The sequence below is a fragment of the Protopterus annectens genome, chromosome 6.part0 (assembly GCF_019279795.1).
Source record: "Protopterus annectens isolate FY-2018-M chromosome 6.part0, PAN1.0, whole genome shotgun sequence".
Taxonomy (NCBI): Eukaryota; Metazoa; Chordata; order Ceratodontiformes; family Protopteridae; genus Protopterus; species Protopterus annectens.
In genome coordinates, this window is record NC_056737.1 from 1,904,382,219 (window position 1) to 1,904,407,544 (window position 25,326).

General features: G+C 40.8%; 1 protein-coding gene across 1 annotated transcript in view; it reads right to left on the minus strand.

The window, feature by feature from the left end:
* Positions 1-217: 217 nt before the first annotated feature.
* Positions 218-25,326, minus strand: part of LOC122804978 (motor neuron and pancreas homeobox protein 1-like) — a 212,797-nt gene continuing 187,688 nt past the window's right edge. The window contains exon 3 of the mRNA XM_044075224.1: positions 218-2,612. Coding sequence (XP_043931159.1) covers positions 2,310-2,612 — 303 coding nt within the window. The 3' untranslated portion in view covers positions 218-2,309. The remainder of the gene's footprint in view (positions 2,613-25,326) is intronic.

Here is a 25,326-nt window from a genome sequence, read left to right on the forward strand (position 1 = left end):
AACTTAAATTAGGTTCTTCTAAATATGTATATCCAATTATATTATGTGTAGTGGACAACTATTTACTGTGTGTGTAGCAGAAAAAGAAAGACAGATAGGAAGTCACAACATTTGACAGATAAAATATTTCATTTTCTTGTGGTACTGTATTTAATATGACTCAGGTTATATAAATAGCATCAGATCTTTCTAAGCAGAAATTATCACCTGCCCTCATTATCAACATACCAAAAAAAGCCTGTAAGCCTCATTATCCCTGGTCATTCATACACAGAACCAGCAACATACAAGGATGCATTTGTATCACACAGCCTGCTGCTACCCAAGAAATGGGGGTGATTATCATACAGTCAAAAAGTAACATGCACAGGGAGTGTTTTAAAACACTTCATTTGACTTTTCATTGTTGTTGACTCAAATCATTTATTGTTAAACAAGTGAGGAAGCAGTTTTCTAACAACAGATGAGGATATGAGAAGTGCATTGAGGACAGAGATACGTATGTCAGAAATATGATAATTTCTATAAAAATGATGGAAAACATTTGCTGCAGGCTAAGAAATTATTGAAACGTGAATGCAGTGATATCTAGCTTACTGGCTGTTAGTTCAGGGCATCCTTATTACATATTTTAACCAGAACCAAATACATGTCTATCACTGTAACATTCAACATCTTCGTCTCCAAAACTGGCCTATGAAAAATAGTCAGAGACTCAAATGCTGACTTTTGCCTGGTTATGAATTTGAATGGATGGTTAAGCAAGTCACCTAGGTTTTATTCAGTGCAGCAGTCTTTCCACCTGGTATAAGGGATTAGATATTACACTGGTTATCTGGAACTGAAGCCATCTGATGAGAGAGAATTTACTCTCACATGGTTATCATCCTTGGAAGACAGAAGAGCAGGAGTCAAGAGAAGGAACAATCCTACCAGACCAAACTGTCCTGCACAGACAGAAGTAGAGAGCAGTACTAAAATTTATGTCTGAGTAGAATACAATAAGTGCACAATATTCATAGAAATACTGGTATCTCTCGGACTCAGGGTAGGTGCTGACGGAAGTGCCATGTATTAGTAATATGGAGAGAGAAATCTGGGACAAATTGACATTGTTTCTCTTGTATTAGTGTTAAGCTCACATTTCTTTCTGCTGTTCCATGACAGTTAGACTCTGAACGGTCTGTCCATGAGCAGAAACTGTGTACTCTTCAGCAGTCACTTAGCTTGGTATCAAGGGACTTCGGAAAATCTCATCTGTTTATTCCCCCTCTCAAAAAATCTTCCATTTTTTTATTTGCAAAATACTACCCATCAGCACAGCAACACAAACAGAATGGGAATGAGCAAATAAGTACATAGCAGATTTAAAGCTATAGAAGAGAAACAATCTGTACAGTAAACGTGCAGCATGAATGGTTCGTGCCAATCAGCAAATAGTTTGGAGACCTGTGGTTTTGTTCTGGCAAATGACATGTCACTCTTTACGTTTACAAGACTTGGAACAACTCACTTTCCATCAGGACATGTGATCAGCCTTGCAGTACTGCAGAACACACTGTGTAAGCCACTTCCATTGAACCTAGGGTTCAACTATCATTCATGCCACTTGGCTCATTATGTCCTTGAACAACTTACTTTAGTTTTTACTTGTACTCACCAAACTGCAGAATTAATTAGGCTCAGGAAAGGCTACAGTGTGCACCCAAAAGGCTTTATAAATGGGAATACAGTGTCCCTCTACAATTATTCCTTACTTCTTTCTTTCTTTCCCCATCTATATCACAAGATTTTTGGTTAAACTTCAGTGGTTTGCTCAAAGAATTTACAAACATCCAGGAGGTATCTTTTTACCAATATTTTTACACACAAACTATAATTAAATTTAAATACAATTAAAATGCAAATAAATTAAAATCACATTCTTACTAATCAGTTTTGAAGGACAAAAGCTGTGGACATTTCTTGGCATTATTTTGTCCATATTTACATTGTTTCTTTTTTCCTTCTGAACAGACAGATCAATGTTGTTCCACAGTATGAAAGGCTCTGCAGAAGATGTAGGTTAGCAAGGCCATACTGGTTTATAGTGCTTAAGTGGGTGAACATCCTGCCTGGGGGAAAAAGGTCAATAAAGGCTATTTGTTCATAGTTATTCTTTGTATTTCATTTGCACCATATCTGTGCAGTAGACCAGTCTGGGCATGATTACTGAAGCCTACTAAACAAATGGAATTCCAGTAACCTTGCAAATGGAAAAGTAAATTGTTTACAACAAGTTTAAAAAAATAGAAGTCTGACTGGTTATTTCATAAGCCCATGCCAAGTTCTTGGTCTGTAGGGCAGAGTTCATCCTCTGAGCTGTGTGGACTGTAGCTGAGATCTGCTCTATGTTCAAGGTAGTCTGTGGCATGGTGATGAACAGGACGATGAGGATGTCGATGGTTCTGGCTGCTGTTGAAATCAGGAGCATCCTCTGCTGAACTCTCACTGACCAACTTGTCTGTAGCCCGAGGAGCCTTCTGCCTTTCAGTTTCTGCCTGTGTTGCTTGTTCCTTTGCCTTGCGGCTTCTCTTCCATTTCATTCTTCGGTTTTGGAACCATATCTTCACCTGCATAATTTACATGAAAGGGAGAAAGAAACAAGTCAACATGATCGTACATTAAACAATACAAATCATTAAGTATTTTGATTTTAAACCTTTGTATCAGCATCATGCTAATGACTAGAAAAACCTGAAAGGATTAGCCCAACCTTATTGTCTCGAAAAGTTCCTGCACACTGGCCATGGAAGTCTAAGTAGCCTATAAGACATTTGAGGCTGAAAATGCTAACTATTCTTTTTCCATACTCCTTCATCTAGCCAAAAGGGGAGACAGAAGGGTCACTAAGAGACAAAAACTCATTTCTGTTGCTGAGAAAAGTCCAGTAACTAAAAATATACACCACGGTTAGGGATGCAGACTAGAATTTATTAATTTATTTGATCTTGTTTGTTTGTTAACCAGAGTTGATCTCTGGTCCTGTTTTCAGTCTTGCATGGGGATAAACAGGATTACAAAGATTAGAATGAGGATAACAAAAATACTAACATGGGGTTTGGAATGTGACTAAATCGGTAAAGAAGCTTTGAGAAATCATTAAAAAAGCAGATGGGATGGAATGGAGGAGAGATACAGGAAAAAAAGAAAGTCCAAAACAAGAAGAAAAACAATGTAGCAGATGAATTATGCAGGGAAGCAGTATTCATGGGGCAGAGTGATAAAGCAGTGAATGTGATCTGAACAGTCAAGAATTGATTGAAGTGGATGCTGGAAGAGCTGGCTGGGGACAGACGCCATGAGTAGCCAATCCCAGCACTTCCATTCTGGTAGGAGGGATAACGGGTTAGCCCCATCCTCCTCACTACTGTCAACCCGTTGAAGTTCAAGTGTCCCAACAGACAGCATGAAGGTGTAAGATCTGTGTTCTCACCTACTAATACATTTGCCTACTTCATCTAGATTAGATGCACATGCAGAGAAGATCATCTTTTGGTCAATGAGGGCTATCATTGTGACATTGCATGCACTTAAGGCTGATGTTCAGGAAACTGTGCAAAAGGCCAGCTAATGTTCCTTGATGTTATCTTGGATGATGAACTTTGATGATTGGCTGTTGCAAAAAGTAGAATGATGGGTCCGATCAATAGTCAGCAGGCTGAATGTCAGTAGAAAAAAAGAACAAAAAAATCAGAAAATGGAAAAAGAATGGGAAGTGAAAGCAGAAGCAGAGCTAGTGGGGGTGATGGTATAAAAAAAAAGTTATGAAAAATGCATCTAAGGAAAGCAGTGGAGTCATGACCAAGGATGAAAGAAATGTCCAGCAAAATAAAGACAAAGGTTATCAGGCATGCTGTGGAAAAAAAAAAAAGAGAGAAGTAACAGAGCTAGTGATTGAATTTAGGAGGTATAAGGAGGAACGCAGACAGCCAAATATTCTAAATTAAATGTTGCTGCTGTTTACATGAAAGAGAAGAAATGCAGAATACAGACAAGGGTATGGAAGTGGAGTAATGGGGGCAGAGGTCAGATGGCTGATGAGGGATGGATGGGGTAAAACCTACATACCAATAGTCTTTGGGAATATTGAGATTAAGCCCTGACATTAACAAAAAATGAACTTCTTTGGACAGATGGTGTACTCTGTGGATCCTGAAAAAAATGGTCAAAATTTTGACTGATCCTGTCATGGAACTGTTAACCAAGTTGCTGACAGACAGTTGAATGTAATACTAAAGGACTGGAGATGTGCAACAGTTTTCGCTGTAGCAAGGGATGTGCAAAAATCAAGCTTAAATGAAAGCCTTTATTCCTTCACCATTGCCCAACTTTGGAATGCTCTACGCTCCTCTATCACTCAGATAGAATCAATAAAAGCACTGCCTCAATAAACACATCTGTTCCTGCTACCACTTCCTTAAGCCACCATAAATAAGTTACTCTCACTAGTCACTACCAACTAGTACTTCTTAACTTCCTTACACCTCTTTTACTATCCCTACGTTTTTGCTTTCTCTCAAGACATTATCCCACTGCTAGCTATTTGAACTGGATTCTCAGCTTAATAGAGTCTTTATTATTGAAACTGTTTGCTATATGATTTAAAAACAAACCCACTGGATATGAATGGTTTTGAATTCAATGATTTGATGTTGTATAAATGCTTTTCAATCAATACTTTGATGGCATCTCTACCACTGTACATTGTCAATACTTGTTGAGATACCGTTATACAATATTATTTTTGTGACTGTAATTGGAGCTCTTCTCCCCAGGCCTTCACAGAAAATGGGTCTCTGGCCCAGTGGACTTTCCTGGTTAACAAATGTCAATAAATAAATAAACAACTAAATAAATATGGTACACCAAAGGGGCAAACCAAGAGGCTGGACATGCTCTGGTAAAAAAAATAGCTTTTTCATTTCTGCTCACTCCTCGAGGAAACGAGAAGGGAGTATGTTCCAGCCAACACAATAGTCAAAACAGGTTGACACCACTAGATCTTATTCAAAAATAAAATTTAGGAATTAAAGAATAGGAAGCCCGATCGTACTAGAAGTGAAAGTCATGCACAAGATACTGAGTGAAATCATGGCCAAAGATTCTGAGAGCATATATAGTACAGTTTTGTACCTACCATTAATGTAGATGTTCGAGTGCTCATACAGCTGCAGTCATCACACTTGGGTTATCCTGCCATTAGGCGGGTCCTCAGTCGGCCGAATTCCAAAGTCTAGGTCTGGTGTCGGTTGTCGTCGCTTCTTCCCTGACGTCAGTGCGGCAGGGGTATAAAAGAGGCAGCCAACGCCATTTTCTTCAGTTTTTCTTGCCCCAGATGTCAGGTGCCCCCAGAAAGGAAGGCAAAACATGATATTATGCAAACATACAAAGTAGATAAATCAAAACAGTAGTTGCAAGCAAATACACCATAAAGGAATACCCCAAAGAGGTTGTATGTTAAAGGTGTTTGTCATAAGTCCTGTCCTAAGAGGGGAAGGAGGGAGGGTAACCTGGACTGCAGCTATATGAGCACTCAAACATCTACATTAATGGTAGGTACAAAACTGCACTATGTTCATCGTGCATACAGCTGCAGTCATCACACTTGGGTAGAATCCCAAAGCTAAGTAAGGGTGGCAGGTACTAAGTGGTATTAGGAGGGGCTAGGATGCCCTGCAGGACTGCTGTGGCAAAGCCCGCTCTAGATTTTGAGTATAGTGGTAGGTGATAGTGCTTGGAGAAAGTGTGCACTGAACTCCAAGTAGCTGCTTCCAAAATGTCCTTGGTAGGGACCCCCCTGTGGAAAGCTGCAGAGGTAGCTGTAGCCCTGGTGGAGTGGGATCTGATGTATACAGGCACTGATTTTCCATGAAATGAATAACAAAAGCATATGCAGTGGGCTATCCATTTTGAAATAGTCCGTTTGGAAATAGCCTTTCCTTGAGCACCTGTAGCATAGGACACAAAGAGCTGCTCAGATTTCCTGAATGACTTTGTTCTGTCCAAGTAATAACGAAGTTGTCTGTGAATGTCCAAGGAATGTAGTAGCCTTTCTCCTTTGTTCTGTGGATTTGGATAAAAGGTAGGTAAATGAATAGTCTGATTCAGAGCTACACTGGATACTACCTTTGGCATGAAGGTAGGGTTGGTTCGTAAGGAAACCCTGTCCTGATGGAAAATGATGAATGGTTGCACAGCCATGAGGGCCTGTAGCTCCGAAACCCTGCATGCTGAGGTAATAGCCAGAAGGAAGGCTGTTTACCACGACAAGTATTGTAGCTCTGTTGAAGAAGCCGGCTCAAAAGGAGGCAGGGTCAGCTTTTCCAATACGAAGTTGAGGTCCCAAGCTGGGGCTGGTGGTTTCCGTGGGGGCTTTATATTTTTTGCCCCTCTGAGGAACTGCCTTAATAGAGGATGTGAGAATAAAGGAGGATCTGTATTGTATTGTGCTGAAATGGCTGAAGCGTGGATCTTGATGGAGGAAAAGGAAAAGCCACTGTTTAACATCTCAGCTAGGTACTGTAAAATTTGAGGAATATTTATTACCCAAGCATTCTGGCCTTTTTCTTGATTCCAGGAACAAAATCATTTTCATTTGACGGAGTAGGTTTTTCTAGTAGAGGGTCTCCTGGCCTCCAAGATAACATCCTGCACCTCCTAGGAGAGGAGAGTCTTTTGGATAATTAAGGTATTCTCCATGCAGCTAGATTTAAGGTTTTCAGCTGGCTGTGAAGGGTTTTGTAGTTGTGCTGGGACAACAGAAGAGGAACTAGAGGTAGGATCCATGGTGGTGAGTGTGACAGGCTCTTTAGGAGGGGATACCAGTGTTGTCGTGGCCAGTCTGGAGCAATGAGAATCATTTGTGGCCTCTCTGCTCTGGTTTTTAATAGAACTTTGGTCAGTAGAGGTAGAGGCAGGAAGGCATAGACTGTCAATGTTGTCCAATTGAAAGAGAGTGCGTCCACTTTCCAGGCCTGTGGATGATACGTCCTTGAACAGAATTTCTTCAACTGGTAATTTCTGTGGGTAGCAAATAGATCTATGTCTGGCTGTCCCCATGCCTGAGTGATCTTTGAGAAGACTTGAGGATGCAACTTCCATTGGGTCTGTCATATTTCTGCTTAAGTTGTCTGCCAGTGTGTTTTCCTTCCCTGGCAGGAATTGTGCCTGTAGTTGAATTTGTAATTCCAGTGCTGTGTTCCACAGGGTCATAGCTTGCCTGCATAGGGGGTATGAATGAGTCCCCCCTATTTGTTTATGTACCACATGACTGTGGTGTTGTCTGTCCTTATTAATAGCTGGCCTGGATGCAGAAGGTCTTTGAAGGTCATAAGATCATTTTGCACGGCTAGCATCTCCTTTTGGTTGATGTGTAGGTGCTTCTCTTTTTGGGACCATTTTCCCTGAATGCACTGATCTGCCATGTGTGCTCCCCAGGCGTAGTCTGAGACGTCTGTTGTGATGATTTGAGTTGCTTGAGGTAAACAGAAAGGGAGACCTGTGTTTCTTTGGCATGCTTGAGCCCACCACAAAAATTCCTTTTGAAGGCATGGAATGAGTGATATAATTGTTTCCAAGCTGTGGCTGTGTTGAGACCATAAGATTTTTAGGTACCATTGTAGATTCCTCATATGCAGCTTTGCACATGGTATTAGTAGGATGCAAGATGCCATGAACCCCAGAGCCTACAGGACTTTCCTTACAGTTAGTCTGGTTAAAGTTGCCATTTTGTTGAAGTATTGAGACAGTTGCTCTTGTTTGTCTGGCGTGAGGTAGGCCATCTGGGTTCTTGTATTTAAGCTGGCACCCAGGAAAATTATCTGTTGAGAAGGTATTAGTTTTGATTTCTTTTTGTTCACTGTGTAACCCAGGTAGTTTAATAGTTTTATTACAAACGCCAGATGCTGCAATAGAATGTTCTTGCTGTCTGCTTGGATCAGGCAGTCGTCCAGATATGGGTAGATTTGTATTCCTTGTTGTCTGCAGAAGGCAATCACTGATGCCAGGCATTTCGTAAACACTCCGGGTGGAGTAGATAAGCTAAAGGGCAATGCAGAGAATTGGTAATGGGTTGAACCTGCAAGAAATCTGAGGCATCTTCTGCAATCTTGTCTGATAGGGACATGCAGGTATGCCTCCTTGAGGTCCAACGTTACCAGCCAAGACTCCTTGCCCAACATGGGAAGAAGCTGCTGTAATATGAGCATCTTGAATTTTGGTACCTCTAGATATGTGTTTAGAATAGATAAGTCTAAGATGGGTCTCCAATCTTTGTCCTTCCTTGGTACCAGAAATAGTCGAATAAAAACCTTGACCCTGTTCTTTTGCAGGTACCTCTTGAATAGCTTTCATAGCCATGAGAGTGGAAATTTGTCTTTGTGCTTCTGCCCTTTGATTTTGTGGCAGGTTTGGCATGCCTCTCATTTTCAGAAGGGTGTGAAAGTGGAACCTGTAGCCTCTGTCTATGATATCCAGAATCTATTTGTCTTTTGTAACAATGTGCCAGTTTTTTGAAAATAAGGCCAGTTTTCCACCCAAAGGTGCTGCCATCATAGTTTTGTTTGGCAGGCATAGGGGGAAGTCATTGTGTCTGTTTTCTAAATGACTGTGGTCTATCTTCTCCACCTGTTGGGGTTGGTGCTTGCCACTGTCTAGCTCTGTAAGATCCTTGAGGTTGTCCTCTACCCCTTGGGCATCTGTATCTGCCCCTTTGGGGTCTGTCCGTGGCTGGAAAGGACCAATTTTTTGAAGGCCAGTTTCTGCTGAAGCGTGGAGGTTGCACCTGCAAGAAATCTTTAACTGTTTGCATAGATTTAGCTTTTTCCTCCATTTTCTTTAGTACCTCCTCAGCTTTAACACCGAACAATACATCTTTTTGAAGTGGTGCATCTAATAACTTTGCTTTGACATGATCTGGTAAGGCTTGCTCTTTGAGCCAAGCATGTCTACGTATGACAGACCCCGTGACAGCAGCTCTACATGAGGCCTCTAAAGCATCAAAACCACACTGCAAGGTATGTTTCCCCACTTGCTCTGCTCCATGCAACAAATCCTGCAACTCTTTCAAATCTGGTTGTTCTGCTTGTGTCATTTTGCTTTTCAGCTGAGATAACAAGAACTGTTGGTACTTTAACATATGAAATTGACAGTTTAATGCCCTCATGGTTAAAGTGGCTGAAGTATACACCTTTTTCCCCCACCTTTCTAATGCTCTGGAATCTCTCTCTGAAGGTAAAGGGTTTTTTAGCAGTAGAGGCCTTAATCCCCTTGGGACCCAGTGAAATTGTTTCTGGGTCAGCAGTATGGCTTTTATAAAGGAACTGGTGAGAATCAGGAACCCTGTAATATCTGTCTGGTTTAACAGGGGCTGGTGGTAAAGAGTCTGGATTAAGACTGGCTTCTGCGTACACATCATCCAAAATATCTAAAACAGGAGGGATAGCTAGGGGCCTATGCTGGGGGAGCAGTAGAAATTCCCTGAGCCTTTTCTTGGAATCTGAGTAATCTTGGCCTTCCCAGTGGAAGTGCTCTCTCAATGTATGCAGGGTTTCCTCAAAAGAGTAGTCCTCAGGGGGGAGACCGAGGGAATAGACTCCTCAGCATCAGAATCTTCAAAAGGGGAATAGGCGTAATCCTGGTCCTCAGAATGGTCTGAGGTAATAGAAGCCTGGTCTGAGGAAGGGCAGTCTTCCTCCAACCTGGGTCTTTTGTCTGAGGGGGGGTTGAGAACCCCTGATGAGAGTTATCAAATCCTCAGCCATTTTAAGCATCTGTTTTTTAGGCATGGGGCCTTGAGAGGAGGTCTGACGACCCTGTTTTTTAGTTTTCATTGCAGCTTTAGATTTAGTGAAGGATTTAATAGAAAATGTGGTAGGCCTGAAGACACCTTCAGAAATGGCAGGCCTCGCTAAATTTTTGGTTTCCCCGCCAAGAGTGGCGTCGGTATCTGCAGTGGGAATGGAGACCGAGGAACCTGCGACCTCGGGTACTGAAGTCACCGGTAAAATACTTTCATCGGTAGTCAGGGGCTGTGTAGGCGCCTCGCTGAGATCCGGAGAACCGGTAGTTGGCCTAAGCATGGTCTCAGTACTCGGTGCAGGCCTCGGATGTTGGTCCTTATCCTTGCGTCTTTTGCCTAAAACTGGCGTCGGTGTATCCGACATGATATAATTAAATTTTTTGCCAAAAAAATGAAGGGCGAACTCCGCCCGACGCTTAATAGTGCGCTTGTTAAACCTAGCACAAAAACGGCAGGCCGAGACGTTGTGGTCTGGCCCTAAGCAAGGTATACAGAAAGAGTGAAAATCCTTATGCGGTATTTGCTTCCCACAAGCAATGCAATTATTAACTTTGTCTGACATCGGTCTGAGGCAAGAAAAGTTTCCCCAACGGGGTACTTAGCTTTAAAGAAGACTTCGGCTGAAATACTGTTCGTAAATCTCAGGAGCTGGCCGACCGGCACTTGCAAACTGCTTCTGCTTCGGGCACCGCGCGACAAGAAAGACTGAAGAAAATGGCGTCTGCTGCCTCTTTTATACCCCTGCCGCACTGACGTCAGGGAAGAAGTGACGACAACCGACGCCGGACCTAGACTTTGGAATTCGGCCGACCTAGGACCCGCCTGACGGCAGGATAACCCAAGTGTGATGACTGCAGCTGTATGCATGATGAACATCTGTAATGCATCAGTCAGCGCAGGATCATGGCCTACCTAATGAACTGTCTTCAGTTTCATTATTCACTAATGGATAGAGGCTTAAGTGGAAATGTGGCCACAGACAGACTGACAGAAGAACAGACAACTGATAAAATGGTTAGACTGGTGGGTAGCAGCTGCAAGAAAGAACACAGAAGGTAACATTGAGATGAGTGCTAACAGAGGAAGGAGGCAGAAATACAGGTCTGCCACAAAGATCTGTTCTGGAGCCTTTAAGTATGTTTGCATTCAATATAACAGAAGGCAGAGAAGATGGGATTAACCTATTTATAGAAGACATCAAGATGTGGAAAAAAGCGAGTGAATGGTAACCAGCTGAACTTGTATTGTCTACCTACTAACACTTACCATTACTCAGCTCTATAGAAACTGAATTATTTCACCATGGAAACTAAAACAAGCTATATGAAAACATTCCACTTCTGTAGCAAAGGTATGGAATTCCATCCCGGTAGATATTAGGACCACAGAAAACAAAAATACTTTCAGAAAACTCCTCCAGTCCCATTTAAACAGTTCTTGGTTATGTAGCTGTTCCAACCCTGTGTAGCCTCACTTACCAGATCAATATTGCATTTGAATCCTCTAAGAAAACTTACAACTACTTTCTATGCCCATACCCAAAAAAATGTGATTACTGCATTAACCAATGTTGAATGTAACCATATGACTGAACAAATGTTCTAACAACTGTATTCCTTATTGTAACACAATGTGTGCTTATTTTATGCCCCATGCTTTATCTACCTTCCTGACTCTGTACTGTACTTTATTAACTTGTGAATTGTATTTACTGTACTAATCTCTGTGGAGCTTTTCTCCCTGGGCCTCTACTGAAAATGGGATTCACACCCAGTCAGACTCTGCTAGTAAACAAATGTAAAATAATAATAATAAAATAAATTTGTTGACAAATTGATATACACACAACACTATCTCCCAATGAATTATGTAACCTAGCATTGTACAGGAAGACAGCTTTACTCATCCAATCAATTCTACTTATGTGTAAACAAAAAACAACTCTAAGACAGGTGATAGGGCACTTAGCTACTACCTCCACATGGAGCGGAATTATAGGATCATAGGAGATTACTAGGCTAATGGCCCCAGGGTCCTTACAAGCCTAGCCAAGTTCTACCCATGTTACCAAGTGTGTCTGGTTCAAGCAGACATGAAATTCAGCACCTATTGCCCCTGTCCAAGAGGGACACAGGTGGAACCCCTGGGGTGAATTACTGGTTAACCATCCAATCATCCAAATTATGCTTAAATAGGGCAAGTGAGGGGCCTTGTTTAACATCAGTAGGAAGCTTGTTCCAAAGGTGAGGCAACCTCTGTGAGACAAATCTTTCTCTCTCCAGCAAGTTCTGGTGATGTCACATACCAGTTTAAGGTCCTTTGAGTGAGTGACCCATGTGTCATTTGACTTGTGAATGTGCAGCATTTCCATTAAAGCTGGGTTAGAGATTGCTCTAAATGCAAGGCACAGGTTGCCTCTGAGCAGTCTGTACAGCACAGAATAAAGTGACAATGATTTTAGTCTGTCCGCATAAGACAGAACTTGCAGACCCTGGATTTTCTTTGTAAGGAACCATGGTGGTCTCTCCAATTGCTGCAGGTTCATAGATTAGTACTAGGCTAAGTGCCCTTGTGAGCCATTTTAAGCCTAGCCAATTATCCTTTGTGAGACTCAAACCCTGCACCTTGTGTTTGTAAGGCAAACACCGTAACCATTAGGTCACCCTCCCAACCAGGTGTTTGGAAAGGAACATGCCAAAGGGAGTCTTATACTCTATTATTGGCCTGATAAGGGAAGAGTACAGTAGGGTTATAACTTTTTTTTTTTTTTGGAGGCAATGCCCTTACTATGAGATGAGCAATATAAACTGTGGAGACATGGTGATCGAAGGTAAGGTTGCTGTCGATCTGTGTGCCCAGATCTCTCACCATTGACATTTTGCTTAGTATATTGCTATTGATGTGGTAGTTTGCAGGAACATCACCCTTGCCAAAGAGGATGTTAATGAATTTTTTTGCATTAAGTTTAAGACCATGACTTTGGCACCAGTCATTAGTCTGCATAAGACCTTCTTGCAGGATGTTGACATTGCTAGGGATTTCAATGATCTCTCTCAGTTTGTCGTCATCAGCAAACTTTGTCAGCCACAGTCCTTCAGTTTTTGTCTGTACTTCAGAGAAGTAGATTCTGAACAGTAGGGGTCCGTGAACCAATCCCTGTGGAAAATTACTGGTTATGGGTCTGCTGGAGGATGTGGAGTCCCCTATTTTGACTGTATGAGTTCTATCAGTGAGACGGTTTGCAACCAACCTGACAATATATGGGTTGATACCCATCTGGGTGAGTTTGAGTGGGGTATTGTGCCAAAGGCTTTGGCTAAGTCTAGCTAGGCCATATGCACAGATTTGCCCTCGTCTAGGCCTTTGTTGACTGTCTCATAAAAGTCCACCATGTTTAACAGGCATGATCTCCCCTTGACAAAGCCAAACCAGGTGGAGTCAAGCATTTGGAAATGTCCTATATCTTTGTTAAGTTCCATGACAATTTGTTCCATGGTTTTGCAGATAAGGCTGGTCAGGCTAATGGGTCTATAGTTCCCAGGGTTCATGGATGCACCCCCATTTGTGCAAAGGGATGACGGTAGCTGTTTTTCATTCCACTGTGATGAAGCCAGTGCTTAGGCTGTGTTTGAAAAGTGTGCCCAATGGTGATGCTAATTCCTGTTTTGACCTGTGTAGAACACAGCCCAAGATGTCTGGTCCCATATAGCGTGTATTTTTGGCCTTGGAGAGGGCTTTTAAGACTTGCTCCTTGGAGACACTAGGTGGAGGACAGGTGTTAGGGATGCTTTGGGGTATATGTGGCAGGGACAGGGGAGTGATGTTTTCAATGAACCTGTCAGCCAGCAGGTTTGCTATATCCACAAGTTCTGTATATGTAGTACCATTAAGTATAAGTTCCGAGCAAATCTTGGCCTTACCTTTGAGGTTACAGATGTAACTAAAGAATTCCTTGTGGTTGTCCTTAGTTAGGGAAACGCAATTTATTTCTCCTATTGTATAGCCTATTAATGGCAGTTGCCACACGGTAGGCTTGTTTTTCCTTGAATATCTTGCTCTGGTTCTATCAGGTAAAGCAGAGTCAACAGAATTGTACAGGTGCTCGTATAAAGCATTGGTGTAGAACTCATCATAGGTGTCTGTTCCATCAGTGTTGGGGGGGGGGGTATGAAGCTATTTATGCTGTCATGCAAGGGATTGCAATTGGCCTTGGAGATTTTTTTAGTCTAGTTTTTGCTAACTGGGGGGGGTCTTAGGTTATAGTTACTTATAGCGAGACTGATTTGTGGTCACACACTGGGATGGTGCAATGGTCACCCATGCTGGTGATTACCAGATCCAGGATGTTTGAGCCACTTGTGGGTGTGTCAACCAGCTGGTCCGGAGCATTGGAGTTAATTAAGTCCAGGAACCTTTAGGTAAGTGAGTTAGAACATGTATAATTTACCCAGTCAATTGATGGGTAATTGAAGTCTCCCAAAACCAAGGTGTTTGGTTATATCTGGCAAAGACTTGAAGAGGAGTCTTACCTTCAGTTAACTGCACCCAAAGTAATTCAAGGGAATCATGCTGCTTAACCAATCTAGAGGTGTACTTATCTTTAATGAATATTGATATGCCACCTCCTTTAGTTCTCATGTCTTCAGTTTGTGATTTGAATGCGTACAAAGAAATGTAGCTTGGTTTAGCTGGGGTGCTCTCTGCAGCCTTAAATCAGGTATCAGTGACTGCACAAATGTCAGCATCTTCCAAGGTGAGGACTGCTTCCAGTGAATGGTGATTCTGGTTTAGACTCCTAGCATTTAGCAGCATAACCTTGAGGTTGTTTTTTGAGGGTATTTTTACATCTGTAATTTTGTTCTTGTGACCTTGCTTAAAAAAGATACCATGGGGTGGCAAGAACCTTAGAAAGTAACCTAAATCCCAGGGATGACAGATGAAGACCATCTTTGGCAAAAAATCGAGGTCTGTTGACCATGTCATCTCAGGCTGACACATACTGGATCTCCTTTGAATGACACCAGAAACTAAGCCAATAGTTTAAGTCAATCATTTTTTGTTTGCATTGAGATATCCTAGGCAAAGGTAAAATGCTGCTTAAGACTAGGGACATACCTGCCTGAGACACAATCAGAGCTCAGTCATATCTCTCTTCCTATAGTCCAGTGAGGTGTGTCTCAAGTCATTCACACCAACATGGACTATGACAGAATCATAACAGTGCCTGTTGCTGACAGACTTGAGTGCATTTGTGATTTGCTGGGTCTTGGCACCTGACAGACAGCTGACCGTGACTTTTTCCTTATCCAACCTGGTGAGAGGGACATCTGTATGTCTCGCAATTGAGTCGCCTATGACCAAGATGTTTGTTTTTGTGCTATGTCTTAAGGGCTTGACTGGTGAGACACTGGTGTACTATGTTCTGCAGAGCATGTATTATGTGAATCGTGCATGTGTTTGTGTTTGAGAGGTCTCTGATGTTTAGGCAAGATTCTGGTAAGGATCTCCACATATATAGGTTTATGTGTTGTTGGTCTGGTAGGTGCAGGAGGTGAGATTTGCATGCTGCCAGCCTGCTTAGTATCACATGAACTGACTAAGTGAGAGAGCCTGCATTCTAGGCTCTTGATGTAGATGCATCTCAAACATAATGAATTTGGATAGACTAAAATAGTGGATTTTCAGTGTACATTAGGCAATTGCTACATTGCCACAGGATGCCCACATCAACCAGGCTGGCTAGAGAAGCTGTGGGAAATTATACGTCCATAATGCTAGGTAAGTTGAAGTGGTCAGAAAACAGGGAGAGGACAGGAAGGTCCAGGGAAAGTAAAGGACAGGAGAGGTGGACAAAATATATGAAGGACTAGTGGGTAGGATCTGTGTTGGTACCTTAGGAGCTTCACTGAATGTATCACTTGTCAGTGAGAGACAACTGTGAGAACTCACTGAAGGAGCACCTGCAGCATACCAAGGGAAAATTTGCAAGGATACGTGTTTGCGTCCATAACCACCAATGGTGCCCACCTCTGCTTGGCAGTGAGTGATGCAAAAATAAGTGCAAACCTGCTCAAACACAGTGTTTATGTAGCAAATGAGAGCAAGCTGATTTAAACAAACTAACCAATAAAAGAGCTCAAAACTGAGCCCTGTTCCAGCAATTTTCAATTAGACGAGTTCTAGCTGCACACTCCTGCCACTAGATTGCAGGGGAACCCTCTCCAACAAAAGATGGCCTAGTTTAGTGCTCAAGTTACACAAACAGAACTAGATTCAGCAGGTCTGAATCTAGTCTATGCTACAGTAAACAAAGTGCAACAATTTCAGAAAAAAAAAAAAAACAGTTCAAATTATTTATTTATTTAATTTACATTTCTTGACCGGGAGTGTGCAACTGGACGTAGATCCATTTTCAGTGGAGGCCCGGGGAGAAAAGCTCCACAGTTAAAATATACAGACAGTAGTTCCATTGGATTTACATAGTAATTAACAATTTGATTAACATAGCAATTAACAATTGCAAACATAGTTACAGATGAAGAACATAGTATGTCAGTAGACAACTAGAATCTTTATCATCTGTGAAGTACATAACAGACATTAACAATTGTTAGAATAAGAAGTTCCTGCTGTATAATAAGTAGTTAGGCTTATGAGCATCCGAGCTTGCTATAATCGAGGTAGTTAGTGGGGTGGAAAGAAAGGTAGTGGGTGGATGGGGTGGGTGATATTAGAGGGGGAGTTGCAAGGGCATAGCCAGCATGTTTTTAGGTGTGCTTTTACTAAAGTTTTGAAGCGTGTGCATGATGGTATGAAGGTAATTGTGGGTGGGAGGGAGTTCCATAATTTGGCTATGGTGCAAGAGAATAGTGCTTCTCCAGCAGAGTTATTGGCTTTAGTGACCTGTAAGTTATTTTTCTTTCTGGATCTCAGTGGTCTGGTGGTGCGATAGGGTTGGAGTAGATTCTGGAGGGATGGGACTTTTAGTGGATGGTTTACTAGTTTGTGGGCGAGTGTGAGTTGATACCATTGAAGGAGGTGAGGGAGTTCAAGCCAGCCCAGTTCAGCAAGTGAGAGACAGTGGTGACTAAGGTAGGATGCCCCTGTGGCGAATTTGGAGATTTTGTTGTAGCAGGTCTTGAGCTTGTTTAGATTGCATTGCCTTAGGTTGGTATATATCGGAGAGGCATAAAGTAGGGTGGAGATTAGGTGGGAATTTGCTACTGAAATCTTTGCTGCTTTGATGAGAAGTTGCTTATTTCTGTATAACGCTCCTAGTTTTTTGTGGACTTTTTGTATGATTATGGATATGCGAATATCAAATTTTAGTTTATTGTCTAGTTCCACTCCTAGCAATTTGGTGTGTTCTGTTGGGTATATAGTGGTGTTGTCTTTTGCTGTGATGTTAAAGTGAGAGTTGTTTTGAGTATGTTTGGTGGGCTGGAAGATGAGTAGTTTAGTTTTGTTTGGGTTGAGTATTAATTGGGCATCGGATAACCAAGTTTCAACAGAGGAAAAGGCTTCTTGTGTGACTTTTTGCAGTGTGTGTAGGGACTGGGCTGAGCAGATGATGATTGACTCATCTGCATATTGTATGAGTGTGCCATGTTTGGTGGCAGAGGCTAGATTATTGTTGAAAATAGAGAAGATTAGGGGTCCAAGGATGGATCCTTGGGGAACCCCTATAGAGACAGTTAGTTGGGGAGATATGTAATTCTGCCATACAACAGATTGCTGTCTGTCAGACAGGTGACTCTGAAACCAGTTGGTGACCGATTGAAAGAAGAATAGGTTACTGAGGACAGAGATGAGTTGATTGTGTGGGACCATGTCAAATGCTTTAGATAGGTCTAGGAAAGTAGCAGAGGAGAGATAGCTATTGTTTTTATGCTGAAGGATAGTGTTAGTAAAGGAGAGTAAGGCAGTGGTGGTGCTATGGTTTGGTCAGAAACCATGCTGAGTATTGGAAAGGAGGTTGTTAGTAAGGAGGTAGTCTGAGACCTGAGAGTGAATGCATCTCTCTAGTATTTTGGAGAGTGGAGAGAGAATAGCTATGGGGCGGTAATTGGTTAGTTCTGTGGAGGGGCCGCCTTTGTGGAAGGGAATTATATGTGATACTTTCCACAGTGTGGGAATGTAACTTTCGGACAGAGATCGGTTAATCAAGATGGATAGTGGGTAGGCCAGAGCATCAGCTGCAATTTGTAGGTATTCACTTGGGAGGTTGTCTGCTGCTAATTTGGTGGGCTTAAGTTTAGTTAAGAGTTTTTTATGTTGGAGTTAGGAACAGGAGAAAAAGAGAAGACAGTGGGGATATTAATAGTTGAAGGCGTGGGTTGGAGGGGAGGGGGGTTGTGTTGTCTAGCTAGTGATGGTATGATTTGTGTGAAGTGTGTGTTGAATGAGGTAGCAATATTTTCGTCGGAGTGAGGGATGTTAGGAAGAGGGGTATTGACTTTACCTGGGTGGAGGATGGAGTTTATGGAGGACCAGAATTGTTTGGGGTTGTGTGGGGAGGAGTCTAGGGCAGACTGGTAGTATTGGAATTTGTTCTGTTTTAACTTTTTGAATCTATTGCGTAGCTCTAGGAATTTCTGTCTAGTTGAGGGGGTTTTGGTTTTGCACCAGTGCTCCCAGGCTTTATCCCAGTTTTTCATTTCTGACTTAGTGGTTTTCTGTAGCCATGGGGAGGGTTGTGCTTTGGTTCTGGAAAGTCTTATGGGGGCGTGGTAATTAAGGATGCTCAGGAAGGTAGTATTAACAAATTCAACTGCGTCATCAAGACTGAGGTACTTTAGAGGATGCCAGTTACATTCTTTGAGGGATGAGATGAATTTGAGTGGGTTAAAGTTTAGTTTTTTATGTATTTGATGATAGGTGACAGGTTTAGCTTGGTATAGGTGTTTTTTGAGTAGGAATGTTGGGGAGTGATCACTGAGGCTATCTGATAAGCAGCCTGATATATATGACTGGGGGCTCTTACTGACTAGTATCCAATCCAGGGTAGTGTGCTTGTTGGAGGTTTTATTTATCCTGGCTGGCAACTGGACTAGTTGGGTGAAGCCATGAAGGTTTAGATGATGGGTTGGATGGTTGCCAGAACAGGATTGCCAGTCAATATTGAAATCACCTAAAATTATAGTTTCTTGGGGGAGATGATGGGTAGACCAGCTGAGGAGGTTTTCTAGTGGAGGGATGTTTTGTCCAGGTGGGAAGTAGCATCCAATTATGTTGATGGTTTTATTCTGGTTTATTTTGAGGTTGGTATATATTATTTCTTCATTGCCTATTTGTGGAGCTGATGATTTTAAGATCTGGTTGTTTAGATGCTGTTTAAATATTATAGCTATACTGCCTCCTTTCTTGTTTAGCCGGTCTGCTCTTAGTATGCCGTAACCGGTAGGGAGGATTTGCTCACTGGTAATGTAAGGTTTTAGCCAGGTTTCTGTCAGGATGACTATATCTGGGGAGTACAAGTCTATGGTGGCATGGAGTTCATGGACCTTGTTGGATATACTTCTAATATTTAGGCTTAGTAGAAGGAAATCACTTGGCTTTCTATTGGCTGTAATATGGGAGAAGTTGTGGTTTCTAGTCTGATTATGAGGAGTGGGGTTGGAGATGGTGGGGCCAGGGTTGGGGTGGATGTCTCCACTTAGGGCTAGTTTTGATATGCATGAGGTTATTAGTTTTCTCAGTTTTAGAATGTTTTTATTTATTAGGGAAACTTTATGATTGTGTTCTGTGGGTAATAGGTATGGTGGGAGGGTTACTATGTTAAGTTGTAGGGATGCTTTTTGTTTGAGTAATATAGTTGATAGAATATGTGGGGGATGCATAGGAATGGTTCTTGAGTTAGTGGGAGGGGAGCTGAGTGAGGGTGAGACATGAGTGGTGGTGTGAGTAGTAGTACAGTGGTAGTCGTTGAGTGGGGGAATTATGTAGTTTTGGTAGGATGTAAGATATGCAAGGAGACTGCATGCAGTGAGCATAGGTATGGGGGATGCATAGGAATGGTTCTTGAGTTAGTGGGAGGGGAGCTGAGTGAGGGTGAGACATGAGTGGTGGTGTGAGTAGTAGTACAGTGGTAGTCGTTGAGTGGGGGAATGATGTAGTTTTGGTAGGATGTAAGATATGCAAAGAGACTGCATGCAGTGAGCATAGGTATAGTATGCTTATATAATGTTAGCTGAGGAGGAGTGATAGTAGTGGGAAGATGGAGGAGGTAGTGTTGGGTTTAGTGCTATGGTTGGCTGTTGGAAAGATGGGAGGGATTTGCGTGTGTAATAAAGGTAGGACCACTGGGGGCGGGAGGTAATTGGGGGCAGGGTGGGGAGCGAAGCAGGCAGAGACCCTGTTAGTTGCTCTTATGAGGGGGCTGGAAACAATCATGTAACAGAGTAAACTGATAAAAGAACATATGATAGTGAATGTGGATACTCAGGTAGGTACCCTGTATTTCCACGAACTATCAGTTAGCTGTGCCCCAGTTCAGGCAGTTTTAGTAAGTTTTATAGCACGGCTGAGCATAAAGTGCTTAATAAGTGGTTGTAGTTTTAAAAATGGTGGCTGCCACAGGTAATATTTATTAACTTTGGGATTGGCTTAAGGTAATAAACAGGGAAAGGGGAGGGGGAGAACAAGGGTGTGAGCAGGCAGTTCTTTTGTACTGCTGCTATTGAGCCAAGAGCAAGCAAAGACAAGTTTGTGTTTAAGAAACAATCAGAATTGTCAAAGGACTGCTCTGAAGCTGTGAGTCATTTCTTGACCATTTCTTAGGTGGAAAAACAAGATAACCTTTATCAGTGGGCTACTGTGGTCTCAATTTAAATTAGCAAACACACAGTATTTGATCAGTTATGGATACTATTTGCTAACAGAAGGGAATAAAAGAGAAAATGGAAGATGCATGTATGTGTGTGTGTGTGTGGGGGGGGGGGGGCTGCTTACAAGCCAAAGCAGAGTGCTCTCCAGGGGATAATGAATATTAGCTCAAACAGGTAGACACATACTCAAAGTTAACTTTAGCTGTTTGTGTTTGCAGACAGTTCAGATCCGGACTGCGAAGATAAAGGTAGTACTGCAGCTGAATACTTAGAGTGGTGTTAGGTCTAGAAAAGAAGAGTAAGCACTTTTGAGATGGTAAAGATATATTATAAAGATTACAAAAACAAACTGAGCAAATAGCTACTGCATACAGGAAAATATGTCTTGAATCAACTACTAGTATATGCAGATACTGAGCCAACTGGAAAAACATATCAGTGAGAAGGGACTTCAGCTGATAGGTATGCAGTCACAAATAAGCAGTGATATGGTAAAATGCAGTGCAATATACAGTGAAAAATTCTACTTAAGTTTTGCAGAGATCAACAGATGTCTTGGATTAATCAGATAAATATAGCAGAGCAGTAGCAGGTTGCCAAACTCTGTGGAGCTTTGATAAAACAAGCACAAACCCGGGCAAACACTGTGCTTATTTAGCAAATGACAGGAAACTGATTTAAGTTGTCACCCCAGCTTAAAGTTATACATAGTGTCTCCATTTTCAAAACCTTAACCAAACCACACTAATTCTGTAGCGCCTGTATGTGAACATATCCATACAAACATAACTTTAGTAAGCAATCCCCATAGCTAAACTAGATAATCACATAATTGTTCAAACATTTAAATAGATGTTGTGTCTCAAGGTTATTTCCAAATATTTCTCACTGTTTACACCTCATTTTCTGCTCTCTACCACTCCTTTAAGACACTAACTCTATACTATTTGTCTTTATTCAGTATAGCTACCTCACTTCTTCTGTTTCTAGTACATGCTAACTGGCTTATTTCTTCCTCATTATGCTTCTATTACACTGTTTTCTGCTTTAATTGAATCATTTGTCTCTGAGTAGTACTGTATTCATTATGTTACTATTTCTGTTGCATTAGAGAGAACCTATTGTATTCATATATTTATTGCTGCTCGCTACTCATTTTATGGTGTAGTGATCACTTCTTGGTGCTTGCACTATTTGTACTGTTTGTTTTGATTGGGGGGATTGTGCTGTTTACTGGTTCTCTTACTGACTGAATTGCATTGTTTCTGGGATCTTTTTTCTCTGAGCCCCCTCTGAAAATGTGCTCAGCCAAGCAAGGTTAACCTTGTTTAACAAACCATATATACTTACAAATACATACATACATATGTGCACACATACTTTCTAAGTTAAACAGTGTGGTTAGAGTTTCAGATTAGAATTCAATGTATCAGTTTTAAGTGCTGAGACTCATAATGTGAATCTAATAATAGTGAGACTAAAAGTGAAAAAATTCCTTATACTAAAACCAAAATCAATGTATCCTATTTCTCTGGGGTCTGATGATCTTGGAATTAGTACATATTAGTAGTGGGGCCATGGGGGGGTGCATAGGTAAAATGACATTAAACTGAGAGTGCCGATATTCACTGTTCTCCTTTAGTTTCTGTTTTTTTCCCCCTAATTCTAGGGTTGGCAATTACAGGTCTTGGTATTACAATAGGGAGCCTTATTTGGTAACTGTTTTAAATTCCAAGAATTATTAATGTGAGTCTGAATGTGAAAAAGTGAGGACTTGCATATTCAAAGTCTGAGATCACTATGTCTTGGAAACATGGTGGGTTAAAGAGGGGACAAGCTCAATACAAAAAGTAACTTCAAGGGAGAAAAACAGCTGTCAGCAATAACTGTTCTTTAGTTTTGCTTTTTTATTTTCTTAATTCCAAACTCACAATTACGTTTCTCGGAAGTACAACAGAAAGAATTTTATTTAGATACCAGCATTAGAACTGGGGTTGACACAGAACAAATGCTAGTCAGCATTTGGAAAATCTCATTTCAATTGCAGAAACATAAGGATAAGACATTTAGCTACATACACAGGCAGAGATGCAACCAATGTGGTTAGTGAACTGGGATTATGAAGACGTTCATGGATTTGTTAACACAGCTACATTTTCACATGCTGATGAATGACTAATTAGAACACTGTTGTCACACTCTTAACATGGCTTTCTTGTTTCTCTCATACGATTGTAGTGGGGGGATATGACCATAGGGTTAACAACCATAGCATTAAATTTCCCTAACGTTAGTTACTTCTTAATTAAACTTTGATGGTTCAGCGTGCTTTTTTGTAATAAATAGAGTGTGTTTGGATGGTCTCCTCTAAAGGTGGTTGAAATTAAATTCTTTAAATATAACTTGCCCAAAGCAAATGATACTAAAGAAATCACTGTTTTCCAAAGGAAATCACTGCTTGTGTGATTTCAAAATGTTTGCCAGCAATTATTCCCTCATTTAGGAAAATTACTGCCTCATTTTGGGAGATTTTTCCCTTCTTCAACTTGCTATGACCATGGAGTTGGTATATATAAGATCGGGGGGAGGGTTGGGTTTGCCCTCCACACTGGGGATGTATGGGGGCTTGCCCTGCCACAACTGTTTAAAGTTTGATCTTCTGTGTTTCAGCCATTATTTTCTGGCATTTGTGATGATCATGGCTTTGCAGTTTGATGATCCATGGTAGAATCTTTTCAGAGGATAATTAATGACAATCATTCTCATATAAGCTCCGAAGTACCACATGGTGTAGCCAAGTATTTGTCATAATGTAGCACTGTGGTCCTTCTATTAATACTGACATTCTTTGTCCAGCATGACAGTGAATGATATCCAAGTAGTTATAAAGTATTTAAGTAAATATGTGTCTGTTTGATTAATATGAATGCATTTTTTCACTTTGAAGGATTTACTGATCTAGTGCATTCTTAAGACATCTTAAATAAAAAAAAATAAAAAAAAAATAAAGAAAGTGTGTGCTATAACTAGGTAATGTCTGTTTACATTCTTAAGATAATTTCCCACCATTTGAAATTGTGGTTTTCTCAACCTTTGTGGGTAGTGTAGCATTCTATGAGCAAAGGGAGTGACATTTATTAATGTGGGCTATTATAAGCCCTAAGAAATGCTGATGTAACATTAAGGTATGGGAAAGCAGTGATTATAGGTAAGGACTCAAGGTTTAGTTCAATCTCTGTACTACACTGCTGTGTTCTGAGAGCAGAAATCAGGATGCTGGAAAATGTGAGACTGTAAAAAAAAGGCTGTTTGTGAGTGTGATGGATGACACAAAAGTGTGTGTGTGTGTGTGTGTGTGTGTGTGTGTGTGTGTGTGTGTGTGTGTGTGTGTGTGTGAGAGAGACATTACATATATATATATATATATATATATATATATATATGTATATATGTTTATATGTATGTAGATATATATATATATATATATATATATATATATATATATATATATATATATATATATATATATATATATATATATATATATATATATATATATATATATATATATATATATATATATATATATATACACATACACACACACACACACACACACACACACACACACACACGTATTATATATATATGTATATAGCATACTTCTCAACCTCTTAGCACAAGAAATGGGGACAAAAGCCCCAAACTAGGGACAGATTATAAATATTGCTCTTATAGACTTAGAAATTTGCTAGGATAACAGCATTTGTCTTAGCACGCATTTTTGGAAGAAAACAATGTCTGAAACTCAAATGTATGACATTAGTTATTTCAATCATCAGTGACTGGCCAGAAAACCACAAATTTTATGAGGACTATCCAAAATATGAGGCAAAAATCTGGACAGTTGAGAACTATGATATATACTGCAGATATAGATATATGGAGATAGTATATTTGGTTGCATTATGCATTTATCATGTGCCATGATTTTTGGTAAATTTCATCAGTGGTTATAGTGGTCGAGTTAAGGAGTTATCTTCTTTCTCCATGGTTGTGCAACCATGAAGTTAGTATATTTAATTTCTGAGGGTGTGGGTGTGGGCACCCCCTCACATAAAAGGAATGTTTTTTCTTTTTTATGTGATCACAAATGTAAGCTGTTCATTTTCATTTGTGATCACTTTTGTTCAGAGTTTTTTTCTGTTAAATATTTGACATCGCCATTGAACTTTTTATATGACTTTTCTGTTAAAAAAAGTTCATTGCCATGGTAAAGAAACATAATTATATATATTTATATAAGTTTACTATGAGAATGTTGAATCTCAAAACAAAATCTATTTAATTGCCCAAATTGACATTTCAAATTTGGGAATGTCACTTTTACAGAATGTCAGAAATCATCACTTCAACATTTGCATTCAAACTTATTTGAAATGTCAAGAGGTGACGTCAGACCATCAGGCACTTGTGTTGAAGCTGCCCTTGGAATTATACATCTACAGCACAATTTTTTACAGTTTTGCAGGGAGGCAAGCCCCCTCCTCCTCCCACACCCCCTGCATATTATATATTCCAACTCTGAGATCGCAATACAGTGAGGAAAAGGGTGAATTTCCCAATCCCCACTGTTGTGCAATCTGTTATCAAATCGTC